Source organism: Dendrobates tinctorius, unplaced genomic scaffold (genome assembly GCF_039654945.1).
Source record: "Dendrobates tinctorius isolate UK_male_01 unplaced genomic scaffold, ASM3965494v1 ptg000196l, whole genome shotgun sequence".
Classification (NCBI taxonomy): Eukaryota; Metazoa; Chordata; class Amphibia; order Anura; family Dendrobatidae; genus Dendrobates; species Dendrobates tinctorius.
Genome location: NW_027361863.1, coordinates 16,085,724 through 16,111,155, shown reverse-complemented (window position 1 = coordinate 16,111,155; position 25,432 = coordinate 16,085,724). Strand labels below are relative to the sequence as shown.

At 42.5% G+C, this 25,432-nt stretch overlaps 1 protein-coding gene across 1 annotated transcript; it reads right to left on the bottom strand.

Moving 5' to 3' along the window:
• Window positions 1-2,468: 2,468 nt before the first annotated feature.
• On the bottom strand, window positions 2,469-21,523 carry TNFRSF1A (TNF receptor superfamily member 1A). The gene is made up of 10 exons (XM_073552914.1): window positions 21,254-21,523; window positions 14,607-14,814; window positions 10,320-10,448; window positions 9,114-9,260; window positions 8,870-8,951; window positions 8,561-8,619; window positions 7,837-7,980; window positions 5,793-5,818; window positions 4,672-4,825; window positions 2,469-3,711 (listed from the first exon to the last, which is right to left on the bottom strand). Exons 1-10 carry the CDS (start codon window positions 21,272-21,274, stop codon window positions 3,452-3,454), a joined length of 1,230 nt encoding a protein of 409 aa, XP_073409015.1. The 5' UTR covers window positions 21,275-21,523; the 3' UTR covers window positions 2,469-3,451.
• Window positions 21,524-25,432: the final 3,909 nt, after the last annotated feature.

Below are 25,432 nucleotides of genomic sequence, written 5' to 3'. Positions count from 1 at the left end.
CAAAGTGAGCATTTCAAAATGTCCCTACTTCCTTTCCGAGCCCTGACGTGTGCCCATACAGTGGTCATCCCTCACATATGGGGTATCAGCGTACTCAGGACAAACTGGACAACAACCTTCGGGGTCAAATTTATCCTGTTACCCTTGTGAAAAAAAAATTGCGGGCTAAAAATAATTTATTTTGAGGAAAAAAAATGATTTTTTATTTTCACGGCTCTGCGTTATAAACTTCTGTGAAGCACTTGGGGGTTCAAGGTGCTCACTATGCATCTAGATAAGTTCCTTGGGGGGTATAGTTTCCAAAATGAGGTCACATGTGGGGGGTTTCTACTATTTAGGCACACAGGGGCTCTGTAAATGTAACATGACGCCCGCAGACCATGCCATCAAAGTCAGCATTTCAAAATGTCACTACTTCCCTGCTGAGCCTCGATGTGTGCCCAAACAGTGGTTCCCCCCCACATATGGGGTACCAGCATACTCAGGACAAACTGTACAACAACTTTTGGGGTCCAGTTTCTCCTGTAACCCTTGTGAAAATAAAAAATTGTGGACTAAAAAATATTTTCACGGCTCCTGGGTGTTCAAAGTGCTCACTATGCATCTAGATAAGTTCCTTACAGGGTCTAGTTTCCAAAATGGGGTCATTTGTGGGGGAGCTCCAAAGTTTAGGCACACAGGGGATCTCCAAACACGACATGGTGTCCGCTAACGATTGGAGCTAATTTTCATTTCAAAAAGTCAAATGGTGCTCCTTCCCTTCTGAGCCCTGCCGTGCGCCCAAACAGTGGTTCCCCCCCACATATGGGGTACCATTGTACTCAGGACAAACTGGACAACAACTTTGGTGGTCCAATTTCTCCTGTTACCCTTGTAAAAATAAAAAATAGCGTGCTAAAAAATCATTTTTGAGGAAAAAAAAATATTTTTTATTTTCACTGCTCTACGTTATAAACTTTTGTGAAGCACTTGGGGGTTCAAAGTGCTCACTACACATCTAGATAAGTTCCTTAAGGGGTCTAGTTTCCAAAATGGGGTCACTTGTGGGGGAGCTCCAATGTTTAGGCACACAGGAGCTCTCCAAACGCGACATGGTGTCCGCTAACGATTGGAGCTAATTTTCCATTCAAAAAGTCAAATGGTGCTCCTTACCTTCCGGGCCCTGCCCTGCACCCAAACAGTGGTTTATGACCACATATGAGGTATTGGTGTGCTCAGGAGAAATTGCCCAACAAATTTTAGGATCCATTTTTTCCTGTTGCCCATGTGAAAATGAAAAAACTGAGGCTAAAAGATAATTTTTGTGAAAAAAAAGGACTTTTTTTTTATGGATTAATTTGTGAAGCACCTGGGGGTTCAAAGTGATCACTATGCATCCAAATAAGTTCCTTGGGGGGTCTAGCTTCCAAAATGGGGTCACTTGTTAGGGAGCTCCAATGTTTAGGCACACAGTGGCTCTCCAAACGCGACATGGCAAGCGCTAAATATTCCAGCATATTTTCCATTCAAAAAGTCAAATGTGCTCCTTCCCTTCTGAGCCCTGCCGTGCGCCCAAACAGTGGTTTATGACCACATATGAGGTATCGGTGTACTCAGGAGAAATTGCCCAACAAATTTTATGATCCATTTTATCCTGTTGCCCATGTGAAAATGAAAAAAATGATGCTAAAAGAAAATTTGTGTTGGAAAAATTAAAATGTCCATTTTTTCCTTCCACGTTGCTTTAGTTCCTGTGAAGCACCTGAAGGGTTAATAATCTTCTAGAATGTTGTTTTGAGTAGCTTGAGGGGTGCAGTTTTTAGAATGGTGTCACTTTTGGGTATTTTCTGCCATATAGACCCCTCAAAGTGACTTCAAATGTGAGGTGGTCCCTAAAAAAAATGGTTTTGTAAATTTTGTTGTAAAAATGAGAAATCGCTGGTCAACTTTTAACCCTTATAACTTCCTAACAAAAAAAAAAATTTGTTTCCAAAATTGTGCTGATGTAAAGTAGACGTGTGGGAAATCTTATTTAGTAACTATTTTGTGTCACATGCCTCTCTAGTTTAACAGAATAACAATTCAAAATTTGAAAATTGCAAAATTTTCACAAAGAAACGCAAAAATGATCAACCTAAATTTACCACTAACATGAAGCACAATATGTCACGAAAAAACAATCTCAGAATCGCAGGGATGCGTTGAAGCGTTCCTGAGTTATTACCTCATAAAGGGACACTGGTCAGAATTGCAAAAAATGGCCAGGTCATTAAGGTCAAAATAGGCTGGGTCATGAAGGGGTTAAGTCACCCTTATTTTCTACTTAGCCGAACCCAGTTAATGAACGATTCCTTTGTGTTTCCAATTCCAGAATAAGGCACAAGGATCGTTATGTGTAAAATATGTTCATAACTTAAATTTATTTGTACTCGGCAGTACATTTTTTTGCTTTAATTTGTTTACACCTTCATTAAAAAGCCTCCATCATATAAATTCACCTATATTTATTTTATTGTAATTATCGGTCAAAGAAACTGGCAGCAACGTACAGAATTCAGCTGGGTACAAAAATATACATCTACGCTCTCAAAAATATGTACATTGGATAGGGAGATTTTGATGTGTCAAGTAAAAAAGTCTTTAGATATCAGGATTGAATGTGCTGAAAAGGAATCTATTCTGGTCCTCCACTTCCGATAATGCATCCTCCTAGGTTGCATTCACATTTTCCATAAGCTTTGCACGTTTGTTGGTTGTACTCCAACAGTTATTTGATCTCAGGAATGGAAAATGGAATGAATGGACGCAAGGTGGAACCCAGGTGAAAACTGGAAACGATGCAGCAGAGTAAAATTTCAATGTGAAAATGGGTTCAGAATATAGAGATTCAATATCAAACCAAGGTCCTTCATGATGGGTGGGAAATCTATCTTGGATGGAGACAATGAAGATTCCAGTCAACGTCAGACCAAGGTTCATCATGATGTGTTAGAAATATACTTTGGATGGAAAGAATGGAGATTCCAGTAAACTTCAGACCAAGGTTCTTCAAGACAGGATCTATCTCGAAAACTAGATTATTTGACATGACCCATTGCCCATCTGTTTAGATTAAAACTTTTTTTTTCTTTGAATTATGGGTTGACATCAATGGAAGTTGATGCAAACAGGTTCCAAAATGGTAAATGGGTTAAACGTGAAGACATGTCCATGTGCTGGTCCTTGGTTGGAGCAAGTTATATCCCATTGATAAACTGATATGTAATGTAAAAAAAAAATCTATTGAGCTTAGTATAGATACCGCCACAGATATAAGTCATGGGAATTTCGAGAAGGCCAGGAATATATGTCTTAGGTGTAAAAATGGATAACATATAACTTTGGCCTCTTGCAAAAATACAAAACGCACAAGTAAAATGTTTTTTTTTTTAAAGTCCTATGTTCGTACATCCAGATTTAGCCAAGAGAATCGTCACCAGCTCTGCTCGATCCTCTCTATACATCCTCCCAAGTTCATCTCTCTCAACACTTTGAACATTGAGTCTTTTGACTCTCTAGATGAACCAACGTTTTGGACCCAAAATGAGAGCATTGCGTACTGAGCGTCCTTGCAATGTCGGTGGTCTTGTTCGGACATCTCAATGACGTGGTTAGTGACACCCAAACGACGAATAAACTCCTTCCAACGAGCAAAGGGAATTAATTCAATGATTTTGTAAAGGACTTCTGGACCTAAAAAACAAAAATATAAAATTAAAGAAACTTAAAATAAATATCAAAATGTTGCTCATCTGTAAAGATACATACATCCACTTCGACTACAGAAACGTCAAAGAGTAAGTGCTACAGTCCTAAAACAAGGATTATACTAGAGAAATTCAATGTATCACCTCACTGCCTTAACGTGGTCAAGAAAACCTTTACAGTAAAGCATAACTCCCGAAAACTTGGCCAAATCCTAAGCAAAGACAATATTTTTATTGCTTGCCTAGTTTTCACATCTATCTTCTCATTGAAAGTCCTCTGCACACTTCAGGTCCAGTTTTTTTTTCTCTTCTTGGTCGACCCTCTAACTGAACACAAAGTTTTTTCAGATGACAGATTCATAGCCCTGATGCAGTCCTCTTTGTGGTCCACCCTCTACCGGAATTTCCTCCATATTCCAAATTCATAGATGTGCCTTCCTTCTACCTGAAAGTATTCCAGTTGTCATATTTATAGCCCTGGCGCAGTCCTCTTTCTGGTCCACCCTCTACCGGAATTTCCTCCAGATTCCAAATTCATAGCCTCATCTTCCTTCTACCTGAAAGTATTCCAGTTGGCATATTTATAGCCCTGGCGCAGTCCTCTTTCTGGTCCACCCCCTACCGGAATTTCCTCCAGATTCCAAATTCATAGCCTCATCTTCCCTCTACCTGAAAGTCTTCCAGTTGACATATTTAAAGCCCTGGTGCAGTCCTCTTTCTGGTCCACACTTTACTGGAACATAAAGTTCTTGCAGATGACAGATTCAGAGCCCTGGTGCAGTCCTCTTTCTGGTCCACCCTCTACCAGGAAGTATTCTATATTACAGACCCTTAGCCCTGATTTTGACTTTTTTCTTGCTGCGGGTCTACCTGGTCTTTTCTAACTTTCTATCTGCATGAGTTTTGGCTGACTATGTATTACCCAGACCCTCATATCTTTACTTACTGTATAGACACGGGGTTATGGTCTGCAACGTGATGTCCGGTAATGGAAGTGTAGAGTTTTGAGCTTCATTTAGTTGTTGAGTTGCCTCTTCTTCAACAGAAACGATGTGTCCCGGAAGATAATTTGATTTATTCACTGGCTTTGTGGTTTCCATCTAAAGAAAAAGAAATTACTGCAGGTAACGTTTTATTTACTTTTGATTTCTTTAAGCCTTTTATAGGTCTGTGATGGGGTAAGTAATGGTGAATATGAGGTGTGAGGACCTCTGTACATCTTATTCCTAAAGCATGGGCATTAATGCGGATGTGTCCCACCACTTGGCACAGTATTTATTCTTCGTTGCCATAGGAAGGATGTCTAACAAGATTTTGGACTTTGGTGCACAAGAGCCCTACTGTGATCAGGTGAGGACGGCCATCATATTCCAGCCAAGACCGCCAAGTATGTCTATCAAATTTCTTCATCAGTACCATAAATGGTAAAAGGAGCAGTAGCGCGCATGCATGACCATTGGTCTAATCATATGGGGAACTTAGGACCTAGGACCTTTATTTTAATGATTAGTGGGAAGGCCAATGATCAGTAACTATCCTGTACCCTTAGGGGTTGTCCATCTTTGAGGACAATTTTTGTTTTTTTACTTAAATTCATGCATTTGAGGCAAAAAAAATTATATTTTTTTCAATTATGTTTCATTAATCATTTTGCACTGTTTTACTTTTATAGGCTCAAAGTTTGCCTGCAAAATTTTTAATGAAACCCAATTGAAAATATGATTTTTAGCCAAAAATACTTGCACTTAAGCAATAGTGAAAAAAAAAAAAAATGCCCCTAAAAGTTGACAATCCATCCTGTTGAAAATTGGGGCAGTTCCAGGAGCTTTGACCTCTTGTGATCAATTGCTCTTACTGCTGGGATCTGTAAACCTTTTCCCTGCAGTGACCTCTAGAGGAGAAGTGAGGTATTACATGGCAGCTATTGCCTAACATATAAGACCTGGTCGTGTTCAGTCCTCCAGAGAAGAAGACGCTCTTTATTAGAGGATATCTGGCCTAAAGAGGAAGACACTAATGGGACAAACCCTATCATTCCATCATTAAGGACAAACGTGTCATACATACCAGAGGATCTCTCAGTTGGCCGGTTCCTAGAAAAAAAATAAAAAAAATAAATACATTATAATTAACTCTTTTCTACCACAAATTCATGTTTCTGCATTTTTGTTTTTTCCTCGCCTTCTTCCAAGAGCCATGATTTTTCTATTTTTCTGACTACATAGCCATATTAGGGCTCATTTATTTTGAGAGTGAGTTGTACTTTTCACACCATTCACTTTACCAAATAATGTATGAAAACACAGGATAAAAAATTCCAAGTGCGGTGAATTTAAAAAAAAAAGCCCCGCAATTCTGCCAAAGCCTTTTTGTTATTCTTTAATGGTGCTCATTGTGTGGTAAAAATAGCCCGACGATATGATTCTCGGGGCCAGTAGGTTTTGGCGATACCAGACTTTTATATCATTTTTTTATTACATTTAAGGCTGGTTTCATACTAGTGTTTTTTAGCGCAGCGCATCGTGCGCGTCCATGCGCATGCGTCATGCGCACCTATGTTTAATATGGCGGGTGCATGGTCTAGCGTTTGCACACGTTCATATGCGTTTTCATGCACATGCCTTTTTTCGTCATGTGTGCCTAGGCGCGCCAGATGAAAACCTGTTGCATTTTTGGGTCCGTCCAACGGCGTAAAAAAAACGCTTGCGCACGGAATGCGACAAAATAACGCATTACAGTCTATGGGAACGCATGCATGCGCATGGACATGCGCACGCCTGTGTTTGAAAACGCATGCGTTTTAAGAGTTAACATGGCTAGAAACTGGTTAAAACGCATGCGCCTAAAAAACGCAAATGCATGCAAAACGCATGATGCGGTTTTTGCCTGCATTTCTGTTGCGCAGGAAAAAAACGCTAATGTGAAAGTAGCCTTAGTGATTTTGTGAAAAAAAATATTTTTGGCTTTTGTCACCATTTTTCGGGAACCTGTAACTTTTTTATTTTTCCATTGATGGAGCTGTGTTAGGGCTGTTTTTTTGGGTTGTAAGGTGACATTTTCATTGGGACTATTTTTTGGGGGAGTACATAGGTTGTTTGGCTCGCTTTTAATGGCCTTTTTTAGTGGAGGTTCAGTGGCTGAAAAATGGCAATTCTGTCCTTTTTGATTATTATGTTTTAGCTTTATTGTATTATTATTTGGATGAAATATTTTTATGTTTGGCTGGGTGAACTTTTGTGGACGCGGCGATAGCAGATGTTTATTTTTTTCGTCTCTGTATTATGAACTTTTTTTTAAAGTTTTGATATTCTTACAAAATGTATTTTTAGTCCCCTTTATCATCCTCTTAGGGGTCTTGAACCTTGTTTGCTGTGCCCCTGTGTAATCCTAGATGTGGCTGTACCTGAAAAGTAATATTACCACCAAATAGGGTGTCACATTTACAGAACAGCTCTTCATTCTGGTACATGAAAGGGTTCCTGCTCATGGAAAAAAAACCTCTCGTGCCGCCACCTAAAAAAAAGGTTTTCAAGTGTTCCAAGAACTTGATGCACTAAAAACTTGAAGCACTAAAAATGTCCTGAGCCACCACCTAAAGAACAGTTTTCAAGTTTTCCAATAACTCAAAGCACTAAAAACTTCCCGTGCCACCACCTAAAAAAAGGTTTTCAAGTGTTCCAACAACTCAAAGCACTAAAAACTTCCCGTGCCACCACCTAAAAAAAGGTTTTCAGGTGTTCCAACAACTCAAAGCACTAAAAACTTCCCGTGCCACCACCTAAAAAAAGGTTTTCAAGTGTTCCAACAACTCAAAGCACTAAAAACTTCCCGTGCCACCACCTAAAAAAAGGTTTTCAAGTGTTCCAACAACTCAAAGCACTAAAAACTTCCCGTGCCACCACCTAAAAAAAGGTTTTCAAGTGTTCCAACAACTCAAAGCACTAAAAATTTCCTGTGCCACCACCTAAAAAAAGGTTTTCAAGTGTTCCAACAACTCAAAGCACTAAAAACTTCCCGTGCCACCACCTAAAAAAAGGTTTTCAAGTGTTCCAACAACTCGAAGCCCCAATTCCAGAGCCCACGCTTCTCTACTATTTATTACATTCAATACCTGTTTCTTCGGGGATAGGGAGCGAGTTCCTTTTCTGTAAAATGGAGAGGACCTTCTTGCGATTCTTAAAAACAAGCACAGCTACCAAAGCCAGACAGGTGACACCCAAAACTCCAGCGAAGATCATCGATATAATGTTTGATTCTGAAATGTAAGAATATAAGTGTAAATTAACAGGACGAGCCCCCAGTATGGAGCCAGATTTAATGTAAAAAACCCCAAAAATGGAAACCAGTACAGACCAAAAACTTTCAAGAGACAAATTTTACTGATGGCAAGCAGAGATCTTAAAAATGTTGAGACATTGAAACAAAAGGTTGCAGGGCATTTGATTAAACAATGATTACTGTAAACTTCAGTTAAATAAAAACACTACTATGCTATATTTAAGTTTTTAAATTTAGTAATTTTAATTTTTAATCATTTTCAAAAGATCTAACATTTCCTAATATATATTGAATTTATAGTGGTCGGTACCAGATATATCACTCAATGATGGAATTCTATCACCACCAGGGGGAGCTCACCGCCGCACACTGTATACAAGTAACTCTTGAGCTCCCCTAGTGGTAGCTTCAGGTAGTCAGAATTTTTTATTATTTAGCAATTTAGGTATGTAAGCAGGGGATTTGGAGCTTTGTATCAGAAAATAGACAATAGAAAATAGACAACAAAAAACATGGGCTGATGATTAGTGGACATACAGATGTGATTTATCGCTTACCTTCTGGCTTTTTAACAGGCAAATGGCAGTGTTTCACACAGTCTTCTGCATGATTACACCTAAAATCATAAGTAATTGTTACTTAATGTGATCAAAAAACCCACAAATCCCGCAAATATTCCTGAAATAGAAAGTCTGCTTCAATTGTTCTCATTCTTCCTTCTAATATATGAATTCTATGGCCACAGTCCCACTACAGCGTAATTTTCCAGCTGCAGTACCAATTACTGCCACTGGGTGGCGATATAAGTAAAAACTGCAGAAACTAACCCTGACCCCATGTGTCCCTCGACCTCTGGGTATACTTACTCCTCACACGGGCGACATGCTCCAGTGCGGTCCAGATAAAAGTGTATATGGCACTGACACACAGTGTTACGGTCTGCCGTGCCTAAAAAAATTATTTTAGACACGGTGTTAAAATTTCTTTAATCCGGCACCTAATAACTTAGAATATCAGAATCTAGAATACAATGGACATCCAGTTACCTAGTGTAGAAATATCTGCCGGCAAGTATAAAAATGCAAGAGAAAAGTAGGGAGTGAAACTTACAGTGGTAGAGCGCCGTCCCGTTCTTGCACACGGTGCACTGCAGACACGTGAATTTCCGATCGCTGCTAGACTTGTACTGACCGGCCGGACATCCGCAGACGGTGTCGTTTTGCGTAGTGCAGGGTTGTGACGTAATTTGTCCAAACGCTGAAAGAAACACAATTAGTCCGATAACAGTCAGAAATGTTAAAGCTGTCGGACTGGTATGCCGGAGGGCCCACCAGTAACCAACTCCAGGGTCCCACTTTTCAGCTACATGAAAATGGGACATTATCCTCAATCCCAATTTTATATAGCAATAAATTCGGTAAATGAATAAGATGTCGCCTTTGTACATAGTGATTCATGTATATAGTGCCAAGTACAGCTCATGTAAGAGGGAGGCGGCCCACCGGAGGATTCTCCTGCTCTGCTGTGGGCCAGTCCCAGCCTGTGTCTGCTCTCCTGTGTAGTGCCTTATACACTGTGTATATATAGAGGGTCTGAGTATACACTCTGTGCACAGTTATTAGGCAATTTGTGTTTCTGATGATTAGTTTTATCATTAGACATCTCCAACGCTGTCGTCAATCCAAAAAGTTAATAAATACGATTATTTAAGAACGTAAAAAGTGCAGCTTTGTCTTATGAGAATATCTGTCTGTGTACAGAATTATTATGCAGCATAACGAAAAAAGAAAATTAAATTTTGATGCATTTTTTTCTGCTCTCTTTGGCAGTAAGAAATTTGCTGCAAAAACGCAAATTTGGCTTTTTTTTTTTTTTTGCATTTTTTTGCTGCCTTTTTTTCCCATGCTATATTTGTCCCTACTTCATTAGGTTTTGGCACAAAAAAATGCAGCAAAAGCTTATACAGTACCTGCGTTTCTTTCTGCTTTTTTTTTTTTTTGCACCACCCATTGCTTTCAATGGATGAAAACCGCTGAAGGAAGTGACATGCTCCATTCTGCAAAACCCAATTATTGCACAAAATACTGAGGACAAAAAAGATCATGCGCATCAGAGTTCTGATATCAAATAAGACTTTGCTGGTACTGAAAAACGCAGGTGAAAATTTGCAGTAAAAAAAAAAAAACGCTTCAGAAAATGCAACGTGTGAACATAGGTTTAGTATACCTTGGCACACAATGAGAAAGAGTAAGAACAGCCCTAATGCAGCACAGTGTCCCCATAGACCGGCAGGCAGGCGGCCCGCTCTATACTCACTGGGTAAGCAGGGACTACACGGAGTGCAGGATTTCGAGCTGTTGGGGGTTTTCCTGTGGCGATTCTGTTCACAGGGGGTACATTCGGTTTTCATTCCTTCTCCAGCGCAATCGGTGACCACCCTGCGACCTGCAGAGATAAAGCTCCGTTATATGGACGCAGACCTGATACAGTCGTATCATACAGCGAGAGCGGATATAGTGGGGTCAGACGGATCCTATATCTCCGCGCTGATATCCGGAGTGTGAATCCTGCCCCTGTGACTCCTCTTATGCCTCATCTTTTAATTCGCATGATTGCATCTTGTTTGAGCCTCTCCTATAATTGAAAAGATCGCACTTCCATAAACTGCTCACAAACTGCTGTTGACTGATCCGGCATCGCTTTCCGATATTTGGTAACTTAGTGCACAGTTGGGTTGATAAACACGCAAATACTTAAACAGAGATTTGTCACCCCCAACTTATGACCCCAATGCAAAATCTCCGAGACCCCGACGGCTACAGGTCGTTAATAGTTATGGTCTTCTTATCTTTTGGGCCCCTCCAGGCTCCAGTCCGAGGGACAACTGTCAACCCTTGCACCCACTATTGACACCAACCCAGACATTTTCAGCATGCTCACTTTTAGTAAAACATTGTATTCCCATGAATTACCATTTCTTTAAACCTTCCTTTCCATGTCTCTGTATTTTTGCCGATCCTCTATAATTCTCCCTAAATATTTACAAAATAATTGACAGGCGTAGAAAAATCGTGACATGTCACTCCCCTTAGAATCTTCTTATTGTTCAGAAGGGTTTTCTACATGTGTTTTATATCAACAGTTCCGTAATAGCATCACCAGAAACTCTCCCTTGAGCTGCAGCAGTTTACCCAGACGACAGACTGCCATCTGAATAACATTCCAGACCAAGTTATTGCGTTATTGATGCAAGCCTTGAGGGGGCGCTCTGTGACACGGGGATATAATGAATATGCTATGCCCTGTGAGGTTTTGTCCTAAGGCTATTTATTTTGCCCATTAAAGCAGCCTGCGTTCTTGATCGGCTGACCCCACGGGAAATGCGAACTTCGAGCGGGTTATCATCGGATCCTATGCTGTATCCCGGCAGGACCCCCGGCCATTACCCTGTAGCTATACGAGGTCTTTGATTGCTGCTAATGATCATGTTCAGGTGTCTGGGCCGACGGGCGTAGCCCGATGTGTCATCAGGTGATATTAGGAAATCTTGGCGGGTGGATAATATTCGCAGCGTAACGCTCGTTAGCTCTTTGTGTTTTTATTATTATTTCAGATTTCTGTTTGTTGTCATTTACTTCTATCTGGCATTAGATCAAATGCCCGAGGGGCCCGGGCTGCACTTACAGTCTCCCTCCTCCCAATTCCCACTAATCTTGGCAATCCAGACACATCCGGAGATGGGGCCAGGCATGTAAAAGAAAACACGTTCCTCGAGACGCCTGCAATACTTCGCTTCCCAGCAACTTTCCTGACCCTTTATGTGACAACTTTACTTCCCCCACATGTATGTTTCTGATTAGACTGATTTCACTTTTAGCATTATATAAAGCTGGGGCCGGACCCCCGGGAGCTGTGATGGCTGACATATTGTTTTTCACAAGGTTCCATGGAAGTGGTTGACAGAAGACAACGCAAACCGGGCCCTGCGGTGTCTCTGTAATGAGGACCCTGATATGGGGTCACTGCGGCTGTGTCTCATTCAGTCACTGTAATAGAAGCAATGAGACTGTCTCTCTTATAAGGGCACTGATATGGGGTGATTGACTGTCTCCTCACCAGGGCATTTTACGGGAGCACTCTGACTGCCTCTCCTATAGGGACACTGTTATGGAAACACTGTGGTCGTCTTTCTTAGGGGGGATTTTCACGGGAGCAAGCCGACTGCTCCTCTACACTGAGTTATGGGGGCAAAGTGGTTTGGTCTCTTACGGGAGCAGTACTACCGTAATTACTGTAGGGCCATTGTTATTCGGCCATTGCGGCGGTCTCTCTTATGGGGTCACTTCTATGGGAGAATTGAGCCTGCCTCTTTTATACGGCACTGTCATGGAGTAAAGTAGCTTGCTCACTCGTGGCAACAGGGCAAAGTGTCGATGTGTCTCGTGACATTCGGATCGCTTTAGCCTATTGCAATGTTGCATCTAATGATTTCCTATTGTGACCTGCGACCCACCGTGACTGAGATACAGAACTGTAAATCTTTCCTAAAGTGTTTGATTTTCTGGATCTGATTGCAAGTCGCATGCAACACACTTGCCATAGACTTCAATGCAAGTTGTAAGCGACTGAGACTTGCATACGACCACAATAGTCGTGCATGCAACAGCAAGCCGCGAACAAGTTGCACAAATGGTTTTGGTCATTCAACCTGTCTGAGAAATGCTGTTGTACCCTACCCTTATTGGGAGCACCGTGATTGATGCCCTTATGGTTACACTCTAGGGCGTCTCTGTAGGTGTTGTAGGTGTCACTTGTATATTGGCGCTATTGTCACAGTTCTGTGAGCATTGTGGCATTTTGCTGCCATTTTGGTCATCGCTGATACAGGAACACGGAGGTTGTCATTACTAGTTGTGGTTGTTACGGGGGCCGTCACTGTTAGAGAGGCACTGTGGTTGCCGTTATGGGGCACTGTACCTGGCATTGGGCATTGGCCAAGAATCTTACGCCTCATCTATTGTGTCCTTTTGTTGTATTTTATCCATGAATATTCTGCTTTAAAGGTAACCGCAGATATCATGACACTGAGATGAATTCTCATAACATGCCATCTATGACTTTCATTTTCCCCACTCTGCCTTAGTCATCACCACAATGTAGAGCCGAGTTACCGGCTCATCGCTCTGCTCTGATGACTACAGTGCAGCGAACCTCACAGGTGCGAAACCTCAGACCTAAGCCTACATGTGATCATCTATGCATGACTGCTTTAAATGTGGTTGCACACAGAAGACCTTAGATCTGCCAGTTAAAATGGCATTGTGTGGGGGGTGTGATGATAGGAGGAATGTCTTACAAAGGGCAGGGTGGTTAGCTCTGGTCAATTGGGGAAAATAGAGTGTGCTGGTCCAATAAAGGTCAACAAAGTTGGGCCCTTCAAGGGTTCCTCAAGCTGCCTCTAAAACCTAAAAGATAACTCAACTGGTCAAATGGAATTTTTTTTTACATTACAATATCTCAGAATTGCAAACTCATGAATTTTAATTTGCAAAACTTTTCTCCTTTTCCAACAGACCATGTCACATTTTTGACCCACTGAGTAGTCCTCTGAACACATCAAAGAAAAAGTTGTCCTTTTTTACTGGATGTCCAATCATCTGTGACATCTTTGAAATTTGTCGAATCTTCTCGGAGTTCAGTAGGTCTCACGTTTTTCCGAAAGTGAGACAGCAAAGAAAAAAAAGAAAAAGTTGTGCAGGAGGTCTTAATATGACATATAGGGAAATTTTGCAAATCTTTTGGAAATCTATTAGGTCTCTCCTTTCTCTGAGAGTCAAAGAAAAAACTGTGCTTATTTCCAGGAGGTCCCAATGTGACAACCAGAAAATTTGTGAGCAGTGTTGCAAGTCCATTAGAGCACCACTTTTTCCAAGATTTGGCAAATATGTAAGATCTGCTTTGGGGTGGACATAGATAAAAAAAAGTTCCCCAAAGCAGAAGTCAACATGGTGCTTCCATCTGATCTTCTGCTTGTTGTCATCACTTCATCTTTCCCCCATCCAAAACCAGGACTTCACCATCTTCATTGTACATCAATTCTTTATTGGAGAAAGGATCATCTGCCCAATCTCTCCAACCTTCGGTGGTTTAGTGGTGTGCCTGTTTTCATAATTGGTCATGAAATAACTGGAACTTGACCAAGTGATGGGTACATCTCCAACCTAAAAATATTTCTGGCTGAAGATCCCAATAAGCTTGGATCTTTAGGTTTTCCTTGGTCTACCTTCTTCAAATAATGACATCTCAGTAGCTTCCTGACACATGAAGTGTGAACCAGAAACAGATGTAAATATTGAAGCAGATTTGACATTTGCACAAAAGCCATGGCCCCTTTAACAACTGAGGTGCAAAGTGTCGGATCCCCACTGATCTAACATTGATGGCCTCTCTGAATTATAGGTAATTAATTTAAAGCTGGATGAATGCTTTAATTACCCCATCCATCAGGTCCCGTATTACATGTCAAAATGTTTGAAGTCATTTTTACAACTATCACATGACTGTTTTAAGCAGAGTTCCCTTTTTATATCCACACATACTCACCCGGCAAACACTTGTTGCAGCAGAAGTTGGCCTTTTTTGGTTTGTATTCATCATCTTTGCAGGTCACAGTTTCATTTGATGTTTCAGATCTCTTGTGTCTGTGAGACGATCTTGTGAAGCCCACCGGTTCACCTTTTATTAGCAGAGCCGACTCTAAGGGAATGTCCAATGTGTGACATAGGGTGGGAAAAATCCAGAAAAGAGAGATCTGCAAAGCAATAAGATAGCAGTCATTGGTGAGAAATAATACATGAAAATCCTGCAAGAAAGGATTCTCTGGGGGGTTACTTAGTTGCTTAAAGCTTAAAGATGTGACAACAGGGTGAAGCTACACCTTAGACTGTCTCCACAAGAAAGCAGCAGATTTTTATAAACTGCCAAGCATATGACTAACCTCCCTAACCCACATACATATGTATGGCCTGGCTTGTCTAAACATTATGTGCTCTGAACTGCGGGAAATTAAGCTACAGTTGGACATCTCTACTTGCAGCTAATCTCTTTGGAAAAAAAAAGTATAGGACATATTGAACTCCAACAGTCTGATCTCATGAGATCAAGATGTTAGGAGAAAGTAGGTAGACCATCATACACATTAAAGTATTCAGCCAGTTGGGCCGAAATTGTCAGATTTAGCTGACATCAGCTATGTCCACTCTATGATTGGTGCCCTGTACCCAATCAAGCCAACGGTTACAGCATAGAAGCCAACATTTCTGGAAGGGATGAGCATTTAATTCCTGCCCCAAGCCCGTTCTGTCCCCGGAATACCTCCACTGCTTTCAGAGAAGCCTCGATCTGCTCTGCCCACTTTTTCACCAAAGTGTCTTAGGGCCTACAGCCTCTCTAGTTGACAACTATGGGAGCTGTAGGCCTTGCTCAAGGCTCCATTGGCCAGGTACAGACTCTTAAGCTTAGATGACATCACCTTTATCTGTGTTTACTGCCTCACCGCTTGTCTGTTGTGTCCTCTTTCTTAAAATATTTCTTTGGGGTTCTGCCATTCTTGATAAAAAAAAGCTCAATGCAACCAAAACTGACCGCATTATACATGATTAGAGCCTCAAAAGATGCGATTACACATGGAATTGTGGAATATGGTGAGTTGTCCCTCTGTCCCTGGAGGTTGGGGGCATAACCTGCCTTCATTTGTATTAGTCCACTCAGAACACATATAAGGTTGAATCCAATGGTGGAGCAGGGAACAGTCAGCTCCTTCCTCCACTGTTCAGTCGGCATAGAGACTGTGGGTCCAACAAGAACTTTTAGATTATGTGACATTCTGAGGTGACATGACTGTCAGCAGAGATGAGGAGCAGGACATAGGCAAGATGTGTGTATTTTTGGGAATAAAAGGGCATGATACTGTGGGAGTGTCATACTGTGTGTGGGAGGATATGAGGGCATCATACTGTCTGTTGTGACACCATACCAAGTGTGGCAAGTTGTAGATACATCATACTTTGTGTGGTGGCATTATACTCTGTACAGGGGATTAGGCTATGTGTGGGGGCATCATACTGTGTGGAGGGGGGGTTGTGGGTGTATCATGCTGTGTGTGGAGGATCTATGAGGGCATCATAATGTGTCAGGATGATTGTCGGGGCATTATACTGCATGGGAGCCTGTGTGGGAGCATAATACTGTGTGTGAAGGCATCATTCAATGTGTGGGGACATTATACTGTGTGTGTGGCTTTTGGGGCAGCATACTGTTCTGGGGAGACTGTGGTGGGCATTATACTGCATGGGGATAGTGTGGGGGCATAATACTGTGGGTTTGTGGGGAATCATACTGAGTTTGCGGGACTGTGGGGGCTATGATACCATATGCGGGGACTATGGGGGTATTATACTATGTGGTGGGAATTGTGAGGGCATTATACTGTGTGGTGGGGACTGTGTTGGAATTATATCGCGTGGAAGGCATTGTCGGTTGTCATAGTGTGTGTTGGGGTATTATACAGTATGGAGGGCTGTGGAGGAATCATACTTTGTGTGGGGGAATGTGGGGGCATCATACTGTGTGGAGAGCTGTGGAGGAATCATACTTTGTGTGGGGTGATGTGGAGGCATCATACTATGTGGGGAATATATTGCGTGGAAGGCAGTGTCTGTTGTTCTGTTGTCATAGTGTGGGCTGGGGCATAATACAGTATGGAGGGCTATGGAGGAATCATACTTTGTGTGGGGGAATGTGGGGGCATCATACTGTGTGGAGGAATCATACTTTGTGTGGGGGGAAGTGGGGACATCATACAGTATGGAGGGCTGTGGAGGAATCATACTTTGTGTGGGGGGAAGTGGGGGCATTATACAGTATGGAGGGCTGTTGAGGAATCATACTGTGTGGTGGGGACTGTGTGGGGATTAGATTGCATGGAAGGCAGTGCCGGTTGTCATAGTGTGTGGGAGCTGTGGGGGCATCATACTGTGTGGGGATTATATTGCGTGGAAGGCAGTGTTGGTTGTCATAGTGTGTGCTGGGGCATCATACAGTATGGAGTGCTGTGGAGGAAGCATACTTTATGTGGGGGGGCATCATACAATATGGAGAGCTGTGGAGGAATCATACTTTGTGTGGTGGGGGCATCATACAATATGGAGAGCTGTGGAGGAATCATACTTTGTGTGGAGGGTGGTGGGGGCATCATACAATATGGAGAGCTGTGGAGGAATCATACTTTTTGTGGGAGCTGTGGGGGCATCATACTGTGTGGGGATTATATTGCGTGGAAGGCAGTGTTGGTTGTCATAGTGTGTGCTGGGGCATCATACAGTATGGAGGGCTGTGGAGGAAGCATACTTTGTGTGGGGGCAGTGGGGGCATCATGCAGTATGGAGGGCTGTGGAGGAATCATACTTTGTGTGGGGGGGTTGTGGGGGCATCATGCAGTATGGAGGGCTGTGGAGGAATCATACTTTGTGTGGGGGGTTGTGGGGGCATCATACAATATGGAGAGCTGTGGAGGAATGATACTTTTTGTGGGAGCTGTGGGGGCATCATACTGTGTGGGGATTATATTGCGTGGAAGGCAGTGTTGGTTGTCATAGTGTGTGTTGGGGCATCATACAGTATGGAGGGCTGTGGAGGAATCATACTTTGTGTGGGGGGCGGTGGGGGCATCATACAATATGGAGAGCTGTGGAGGAATGATACTTTTTGTGGGAGCTGTGGGGGCATCATACTGTGTGGGGATTATATTGCGTGGAAGGCAGTGTTGGTTGTCATAGTGTGTGTTGGGGCATCATACAGTATGGAGGGCTGTGGAGGAATCATACTTTGTGTGGTGGGCGGTGGGGGCATCATACAATATGGAGAGCTGTGGAGGAATGATACTTTTTGTGGGAGCTGTGGGGGCATCATACTGTGTGGGGATTATATTGCGTGGAAGGCAGTGTTGGTTGTCATAGTGTGTGCTGGGGCATCATGCAGTATGGAGGGCTGTGGAGGAAGCATACTTTGTGTGGGGGGCTGTGGGGGCATCATGCAGTATGGAGGGCTGTGGAGGAAGCATACTTTGTGTGGGGGGTTGTGGGGGCATCATACAGTATGGAGGGCTGTGGAGGAAGCATACTTTGTGTGGGGGCGTTGTGGGGGCATCATACTGTGCAGGGGCACTAATGGGCATCACTAGGAGCATATTTCTGTGTAGGCATATATACAGCACAGGGCGAAGTTGAGGTACTGTGTTGACGTAAAGCAAAAATGGCTGCAGAGCACTAAACACTGGGTGTCCCTCTTTCTTATCTTTCAGATTTGGGAAGTGTGATCAAATGTCTTTTATTCAGTAATCAAACAAGAAAAAAGTATGACAAGATCTAAAGCTGTTCGGCATCCATGTTGTCTCTATGGCCGACTTTAAGCTCAGGCAACAGCTAAAGTTAAAGGGGTTGTGTTTCACTTTTACCAAGAATGAAAGAAAACAAAACAATAAAAATAAAGCCCTTGATATAGTCTCCATGACAACAGAACCAGAACCACTCACTCAGTAGTGCAGCCTCAGGCTTTCGGCCTATGATTTTACCTGTTCAGATCTCAGCAGAGAAAAAAGATATCTGCAAACGGTTTTCACATTTTCAAAGTGATCGAAATAGTGAAATAACCGCAACTGATGCCATAAAGAATCCATGTGCGATTATATACAGTTGTGGCATCATGGCGTCTGTGGTACAATCATAGTCTACATGTAGCCCAAAGTCTGAGGAAAAAATCTTTCCATCCTGTTAGTATAACATACACGCCACGGTCTTTACACCAAAAAATGCCGCAAGTCCATAATGAATCTGTGTGAAGCCACAATGAGGCCATTGCAGCAGTGGTGGAGGAGGAGGAGAGTTGTAGTACAGTCTCAGTATTATACAACCAGGCTGTGATTCTGCAGTTTCCCGTAACACAGGCGGCTTTCCTAATCCAGGAAACACATTCTTGTCGCTCCACTGCCGTCCAACTGGAATGAACCTGACACTGACACAATCACGTATAAAGGTGTAGCAGAGCTCAAGTTACCACTCAAGTATTGGCTATAACCAGCAGTCCCATGCAAAAAATATACAGATTGCACATTGACATGTTACAGACTCAGTTCTGCTGCATCTGTACGTAGAGCGCAAAATGATGTAGCAGAGCTAAACTTGTTTCCTCACTTCTTCAGTGCATTGCAAAACTACCTGCTGTCATCTGGTATATTACGATAAATTGTGCTTAAACGCAAACTCATCTCTGCTACATCTGTGCGCCATTAATGTATACAGTACAGCATGTGATATACGAGTTTTATGGAGATGTAGCAGAGCTGGATTTGCCTTTTTTTCTATGCATCGTGCTAAATGCACATTAGTATAATTTGAGAAATTGGACCAAAATGCAAACTCAGCACTGCTACATCTAGAGCACACGGTGCATGTGCCTTACTGATGTAGCTGAGCTGAAAATGTAGTTCACCTCTCTTTTCTGTGCAGAATACTATCTTATTTTACATTGTTTTCAATGGAGTCATTTCTTTTATCGTAAATGTGCTTTTAAAGTCTATAGCAAATTGCTTTTACAATCTATAACGATTTTTTTTTGCTCAAAGCCTAAAAAAAAACCCAAAAAGAAATGTTACAAATACGCCATTTAAAAAAAATAAATAACATTAAAAAACAACAGCAACTCATGGCGCTTCATTAAATAAACTTTACAAACACTACAAAAGTCGCGGGAAACATTTATTATTGCACTTGCTGCAAAATGTCTGTGAAAATTGTGACAAATGGCTTTGATACCCAGAGCAATGTTTTGATTATTATTTTTTTTTTCAATACCTGCGTCACCACTTAAAAAATGTCGAGGAATGGGGGGTAGGAAATCCGACATATTTGCTGCCTTAAAAAAAAAAGGAGGAAAATAATACAATTTATGTTCAATCATAAAAATATGCAAATTCTGCACTCACTTGTGACATTTGACAATTTTGGTCTCCGGGTCTTGTCTAACATTGGGATTAAAAAGTTCTGTTGGCGTAATTTGCCCCAAATGTATCATTAATCTGATTTGATAAATATGGAGTTGCGTGGTTGCCGCCGGCTAGTGTTGAGCGAACGTGCTGGGATAAGGTGTTATCTGAGGACCCTTGGGTGCTAACAGAGTATCTTCGGCGTGCTCGAATACTATGTTCCAGTCCTCGCCGCTGCATGTCTTGCAGCTGTTCAACAGCCACAACAAATGCAAGGATTGACTAACAGACAGGTAATCCCTGCATGTGCTGCGACTGTCGAACAGCCACGAGACATGCAACTGCGGCGTCTCGAACATAGTATTCGAGCACGCCGAAAATACTCTGTTACCAACTGAGCATGCGCGGATAACATCTTACAAGACTGGTGAGTACACTAAGAGGAAGGGGAGATTTTTTTGTACGTCAGTTTTGCTTGGGTCAAATTTATCAATGTATCACACATTGTTTGATAAGTTTAGCGCATCTTAAAGATATTACACTGTCTTCAGTCTAGAAACATTCCTGTTTGCAATCTTTTCTGTTTGACATCTTTAAAACAAGCTGCAAGTTGATAAAAAAAAAAGTGACGGGAGAAAAGAAATGAGAAAAAAAAATGCCTTTTCTTGAAGAACTCAAAATAAAAATTATGGAAAATGCATTTTAGAAAAGAGTCTAAAAAGGAAAAAAATATTGGCCAAAAAACAGGCGGAAAACAAATAATTTCCCTAAATTATACATTTCCTTAAAATCTTGCGCAAGTTCCAGCTTTTTTCCTAAATGTCGGTCGGTGTGTACAGTAAGCGTTATCGATCTGATGACATCTCTGTGGTTCTCCTTCCACAAGCTCAGCTCCGCTACCTCCGCATGCCTCCTTCTGTTCGCTAAGTGCCGTAGATAGGGACATTTTCGACCAGTCCTAAATATGAGTCCGCCATGGAAATACTGTCAGTAAAAGTCAGATATTCTAAATTTAAAGGGCAATTGTCAAAAATCATTGAAACAAGTGTCAGACAGGCGGCCAGCCTCTCATGTGTATGGTGTCGGAGATCTATCTCGAGAGATTTCGGCACTGAAGGTTCCCTTAATTTAGATTGGACCATCGTAAAATAAGTAATGTGTCCATAAGCGCCGTGACATGGCGGTGATACGTATACCCCCGACTACTCACCGTATAGAAGAATCCGGCCATTTTTTTTATTTCCGCCGCACAGTTGAACAGTCAATTTTATTCATCTTTTTCCGAGACTTGTAGTCGAATATTATCCTCAGGGCAACATTGAGCTCTGGTCTTTGATCTTCTAAAAAAAAGTTAACTTTTCATATTTCGGAGTAGTGGATCTAGTCGCTTTAACCCTTACAGTCACAGGACCCCCCCACCCTCTTGTCAGATCCTAGGAGAAGTCTGCCTGTTTGCTCTCTTCTCTCTCCAGTATCCTGGTTCTTCCCCTCTACGTCACCTGCTCGCTCCCCTCCCCATAGCTCTGTATCCCAGAAACAGAGAAAATACAGAAGTCTGCAGAGAAGCTCAGGAAGTGACCAAACTACCGAGTCACCAGATGTGGGGGCGGATGTGCTGCAAGAGAGCGCGAGAGGGTGCAGAGGAGTGGAGGAGAAGTAGAGCCTCAACAGTATTGTTAAAGTTCACCGACGGTTAAGAGTAGCAATAATAAATAATAATTTTATTTCTATAGCGCTGACATATTCCGCAGCACTTTACATTATAGAGGGGACTTCTACAGACAATAGACATTACAGCATAACAATAATCACATAGATCAAAACAGATACCAAGAGGAATGAGGGCCATGCTCTCAAACTTACAGTCTATGAGGAAAAAGGGAGACACTAAAGGTGGGTGTTATCAATTGCTTTTATTGTTTGGACCAGTCATAGTGTAATAATTGGGTGTTCCTGTTGCTGCATGAACCAGTTAACAGTCTAAATATGTAACAGTACAGACACAGAGGGCTATTAAATGCATAAAGTATGTGAGAACATGATGCGAAGAACCTGGATATGATAAAAATTTTTGAATGAGCCACACAGGAATATTAGATTAATGCGTTGAGGCAGTAGGCCAGTCTGAACAAATGCGTTTTTAGGGCACGCTTAAAACTGTGGGGATTAATCGTATTAACCTGGGTAGTGCATTCCAAAGAATTGGTGCAGCACGTGAAAAGTCTTGGAGACGGGAGTGGGAGGTTCTGATTATTGAGGATGTTAACCTCAGGTCATTAGCAGAACGGAGGGCATGGGTAGGGTGGTAGGCTGAGATGAGGGAGGAGATGTAGGGTGGTGCTGAGCCGTGGAGTGCTTTGTGGGTGAGGGTAATAAGTTTATACTGAATTCTGGAGTGGATGGGTAATCAGTAGCAATGCGCAATCTGTGGTCCGTAGGTCGCACGAAGCCCACACCGCTGCCCACATCAACCTCCAATGGAAGGAGGGATAAAGACGTACCCCACTCTACAGACTTACACCCACATCTGTTACCCTAATGGGTATACACACGGTGGCAATTGAGGCTGTCAAAAACAGCAAGTTTTCAAGTCGAAAACCAATTCAGGAAACTGTCTTTTTTTGGAGAGTTTTTGTAAGAGTTTTCTTTACCTGAACAGTTTTTCCATCCTGATTAGACAGTGCCACTTTTTCCCAGCAGACATTTAAAAAAAATGCCAATAGAATGTCCAGAAAACTCCAAAAGCTAAGACTCAGACAACCAAAAATATTTAGTCCGCAATTCATCAAAGCTTTTAAGCCAGTATTGTGGCATTAAGCTTTGAAAAGACTCAAAAGTGTGGCGCAATGCAAAGCTGCTCAAAAAGCAACTTTTGGCATTTTTACACCATTTACGCCTAGTTACGACAAAGCTGTCAGAGGTGGGGCGTGGTGACCACTACTCGTCAAATGCATGATGACTAGTGTTGAGCGATACCTTCCGATATCGGGAAATATCGGATCCGATTGGATCGGACCGATACCCAAAAAGTATCGGATATCGCCGATTCCGATACCGGAAACCAATGCAAGTCAATGGGACAGAAATATCGGAATTAAAATAAACGCTTTCTTTCCTTGTAGGTTAATTCTACATGAAGGAAAACAACTAAGAATAATGTAGAATGTATTAGGGGAGGTGGAGGAGACATTAAAGGCATAGAGGTTTAGCCCAATCAAATGGAATAGCAGGAATAAATTTTTTTTTTAAGACGTTCGGAGTTACAAAGATATTGACTATGTTAAAGGGGTTGTGTAGCAATAGAGGGAGACGTTCAGAAAAGGCACATGTTGGCGGAGTGTTGGAACGGAGTGCTTCATCTAGCTTGGAGGCTGACTGAGCCCCTGACCCGGAGGACACGGCACGGATGCGGGCACCTGTATGCACAACAGACTGTGAGTAAAGCTTTGTAACTACATGCCCTGGTGTCCTCCAGTTATTCCTGCGCCAACACACTCAGCACTGCTACATCTCTGTGCCTGGCACTGCACCATCTACGTCTCTTCACTACCTCTCCATCTACACTGCCCTGGGACTACAGCCCTACCTGTGGAGGGCCACACCATCATTGCTGCACCTCACCATCTGTCCCAGAGGATCTGTCTGCAGCGTCGGCTTAACATCTTCATTGCCGAACACCACAGGTGGCGTCACGAATCATTTACTCATAAACTTTAATCATCATCCACACGTTCAACATTTCCCTTTTACAATGGACGCCCAGGGCCACGGACCGGGTCACAGCTACCGTGACATTTCCCATTGAAACCAACGGGCCAGGTTCCGAGTACCCCACCAGCCCTGGCGGGCGATCCAACTTGGTGGAAATACATAACAGAACAGGTTGTCCGGGCTTTTCAGATAATCTCAGTGCATATCTAGGCTGCAGAATGCTGACAATAAGTAATTTACCTTCTGTGGCTAGTCTGCACGGTTTCCAAAATATCATCTCTTGCTTCTAAGATAAACGTCCGGGGGGGTGTTCTGGCATTGAAATGAGAACTGGTCGTTTTCTTCTCCCTCACTAGTTTCACTTTCCATAGATCACTGTTCAACGTGTGTCTAGGGGAGGAGCAGCTGGGTGGTCTGCTGGCAGTCAATCACAGCCATGCCATTACTTAACATGCCTACATGCCTAAAAGGATGTGCCCACACTTCTTAGGATTCCTCATTGGCTGAATCAAATCAAACTGGCTCATTGCATTATGGGAACTTCCGATTCCGGTATTCGATATGCAAAAAGTATCGGAACTCAGTATCGGAACTCCGTTACCGCGAATATCGGCCGATACCCTATATTTGCAGTATCGGAATGCTCAACACTAATGATGACCTGTGGCATACGGTACACCACAGATCTTACTTCAGTCACTGACTGGCAAGCCACATAGAGGCAGATGCCGCTTTACACTTCATCTGATTCGTTAAGAGACGTCCTCCTTTTAAAAAATTAGAGACCCCATCTCGCTTCCCCAAGACTGGAGGGAAAAATGCTTGTCTTGATGAATTGGGGCATGCCATAAAATGGAGTGTCCTAGAATACTGTGCTGTTCTATAGCCTATTCCAAGGTATATCACTATATACTGGGCTAGTAGAATCGGAAAGAACACTTTTTGGCCTCCTTCAGATTTCGGACATACTTGGGCCATTTTGCCACATCCATGAAACAAGGATCATGTTCACATCGCAACACCGTGCCTAACTGCTGGATCTCCTGCCAGGAGTAATGGCCTCTTATATGCCTATGAAACAGATCAGTCAGGAGATCCGATGGTCAGACCCGATGTTGACCTGAAAGCACAATTCGACTTTTATGGACATGTGACACTGGCCTTAGAGTGTAAATCACAGGTCTTTCCTGATGTTCATGCTAACAGAAGCCATAAATGTGAGGTCAGCAGGGCTATCTGTTCTGTGGCTGGCAGTTATGGTGGGACTTAGTGTGTTGCGGGGGCACTGTGTGGTTTGTACTAGTGTGAGAGTACTGTGGGCTTAGCAACTTTTATGGGGCCACTTTGAGGCTGGTTCTGGCATGAGGGGCATTGGGTGTCTAACATTTTTTTGGAGACAACGGTTGGCACTGTTATAGAGGAATTGTGGGGTGAGTGCTGTTATGGGGCATTGTGACTGGCACTGTTATAGTGGCACTTTATAACCCACACTGTTATGGGACCGCAGTGGATGAGGTGTAATTTGGGTGCAGTCACTGTGTGGCTGGTCCTTAGGTGGTGGTATTATGTGTCAGGCACTATAGGTACTGGTGAGAGGGCACTTTGTGATCGGCGCTGTAATAAAACCGGGGGAAATATGTGGCTGGAATTGTTATGATGCCCTGTGTGGCCGGCAATG

Bases quoted from the DNA above. Each gene is read 5' to 3' on its own strand.
- TNFRSF1A (XM_073552914.1), bottom strand. From the start codon at position 21,274: ATGGCCGGATTCTTCTATACG. The intron at 10,449-14,606 runs GTGAGTATGTGT...TTATCTCTGCAG, and splicing joins CTGCAACAAGTGTTTGCCGG to GTCGCAGGGTGGTCACCGAT. The intron at 3,712-4,671 runs GTAAGTAAAGAT...TTTGTTTTTTAG, and splicing joins CATAACCCCGTGTCTATACA to GTCCAGAAGTCCTTTACAAA.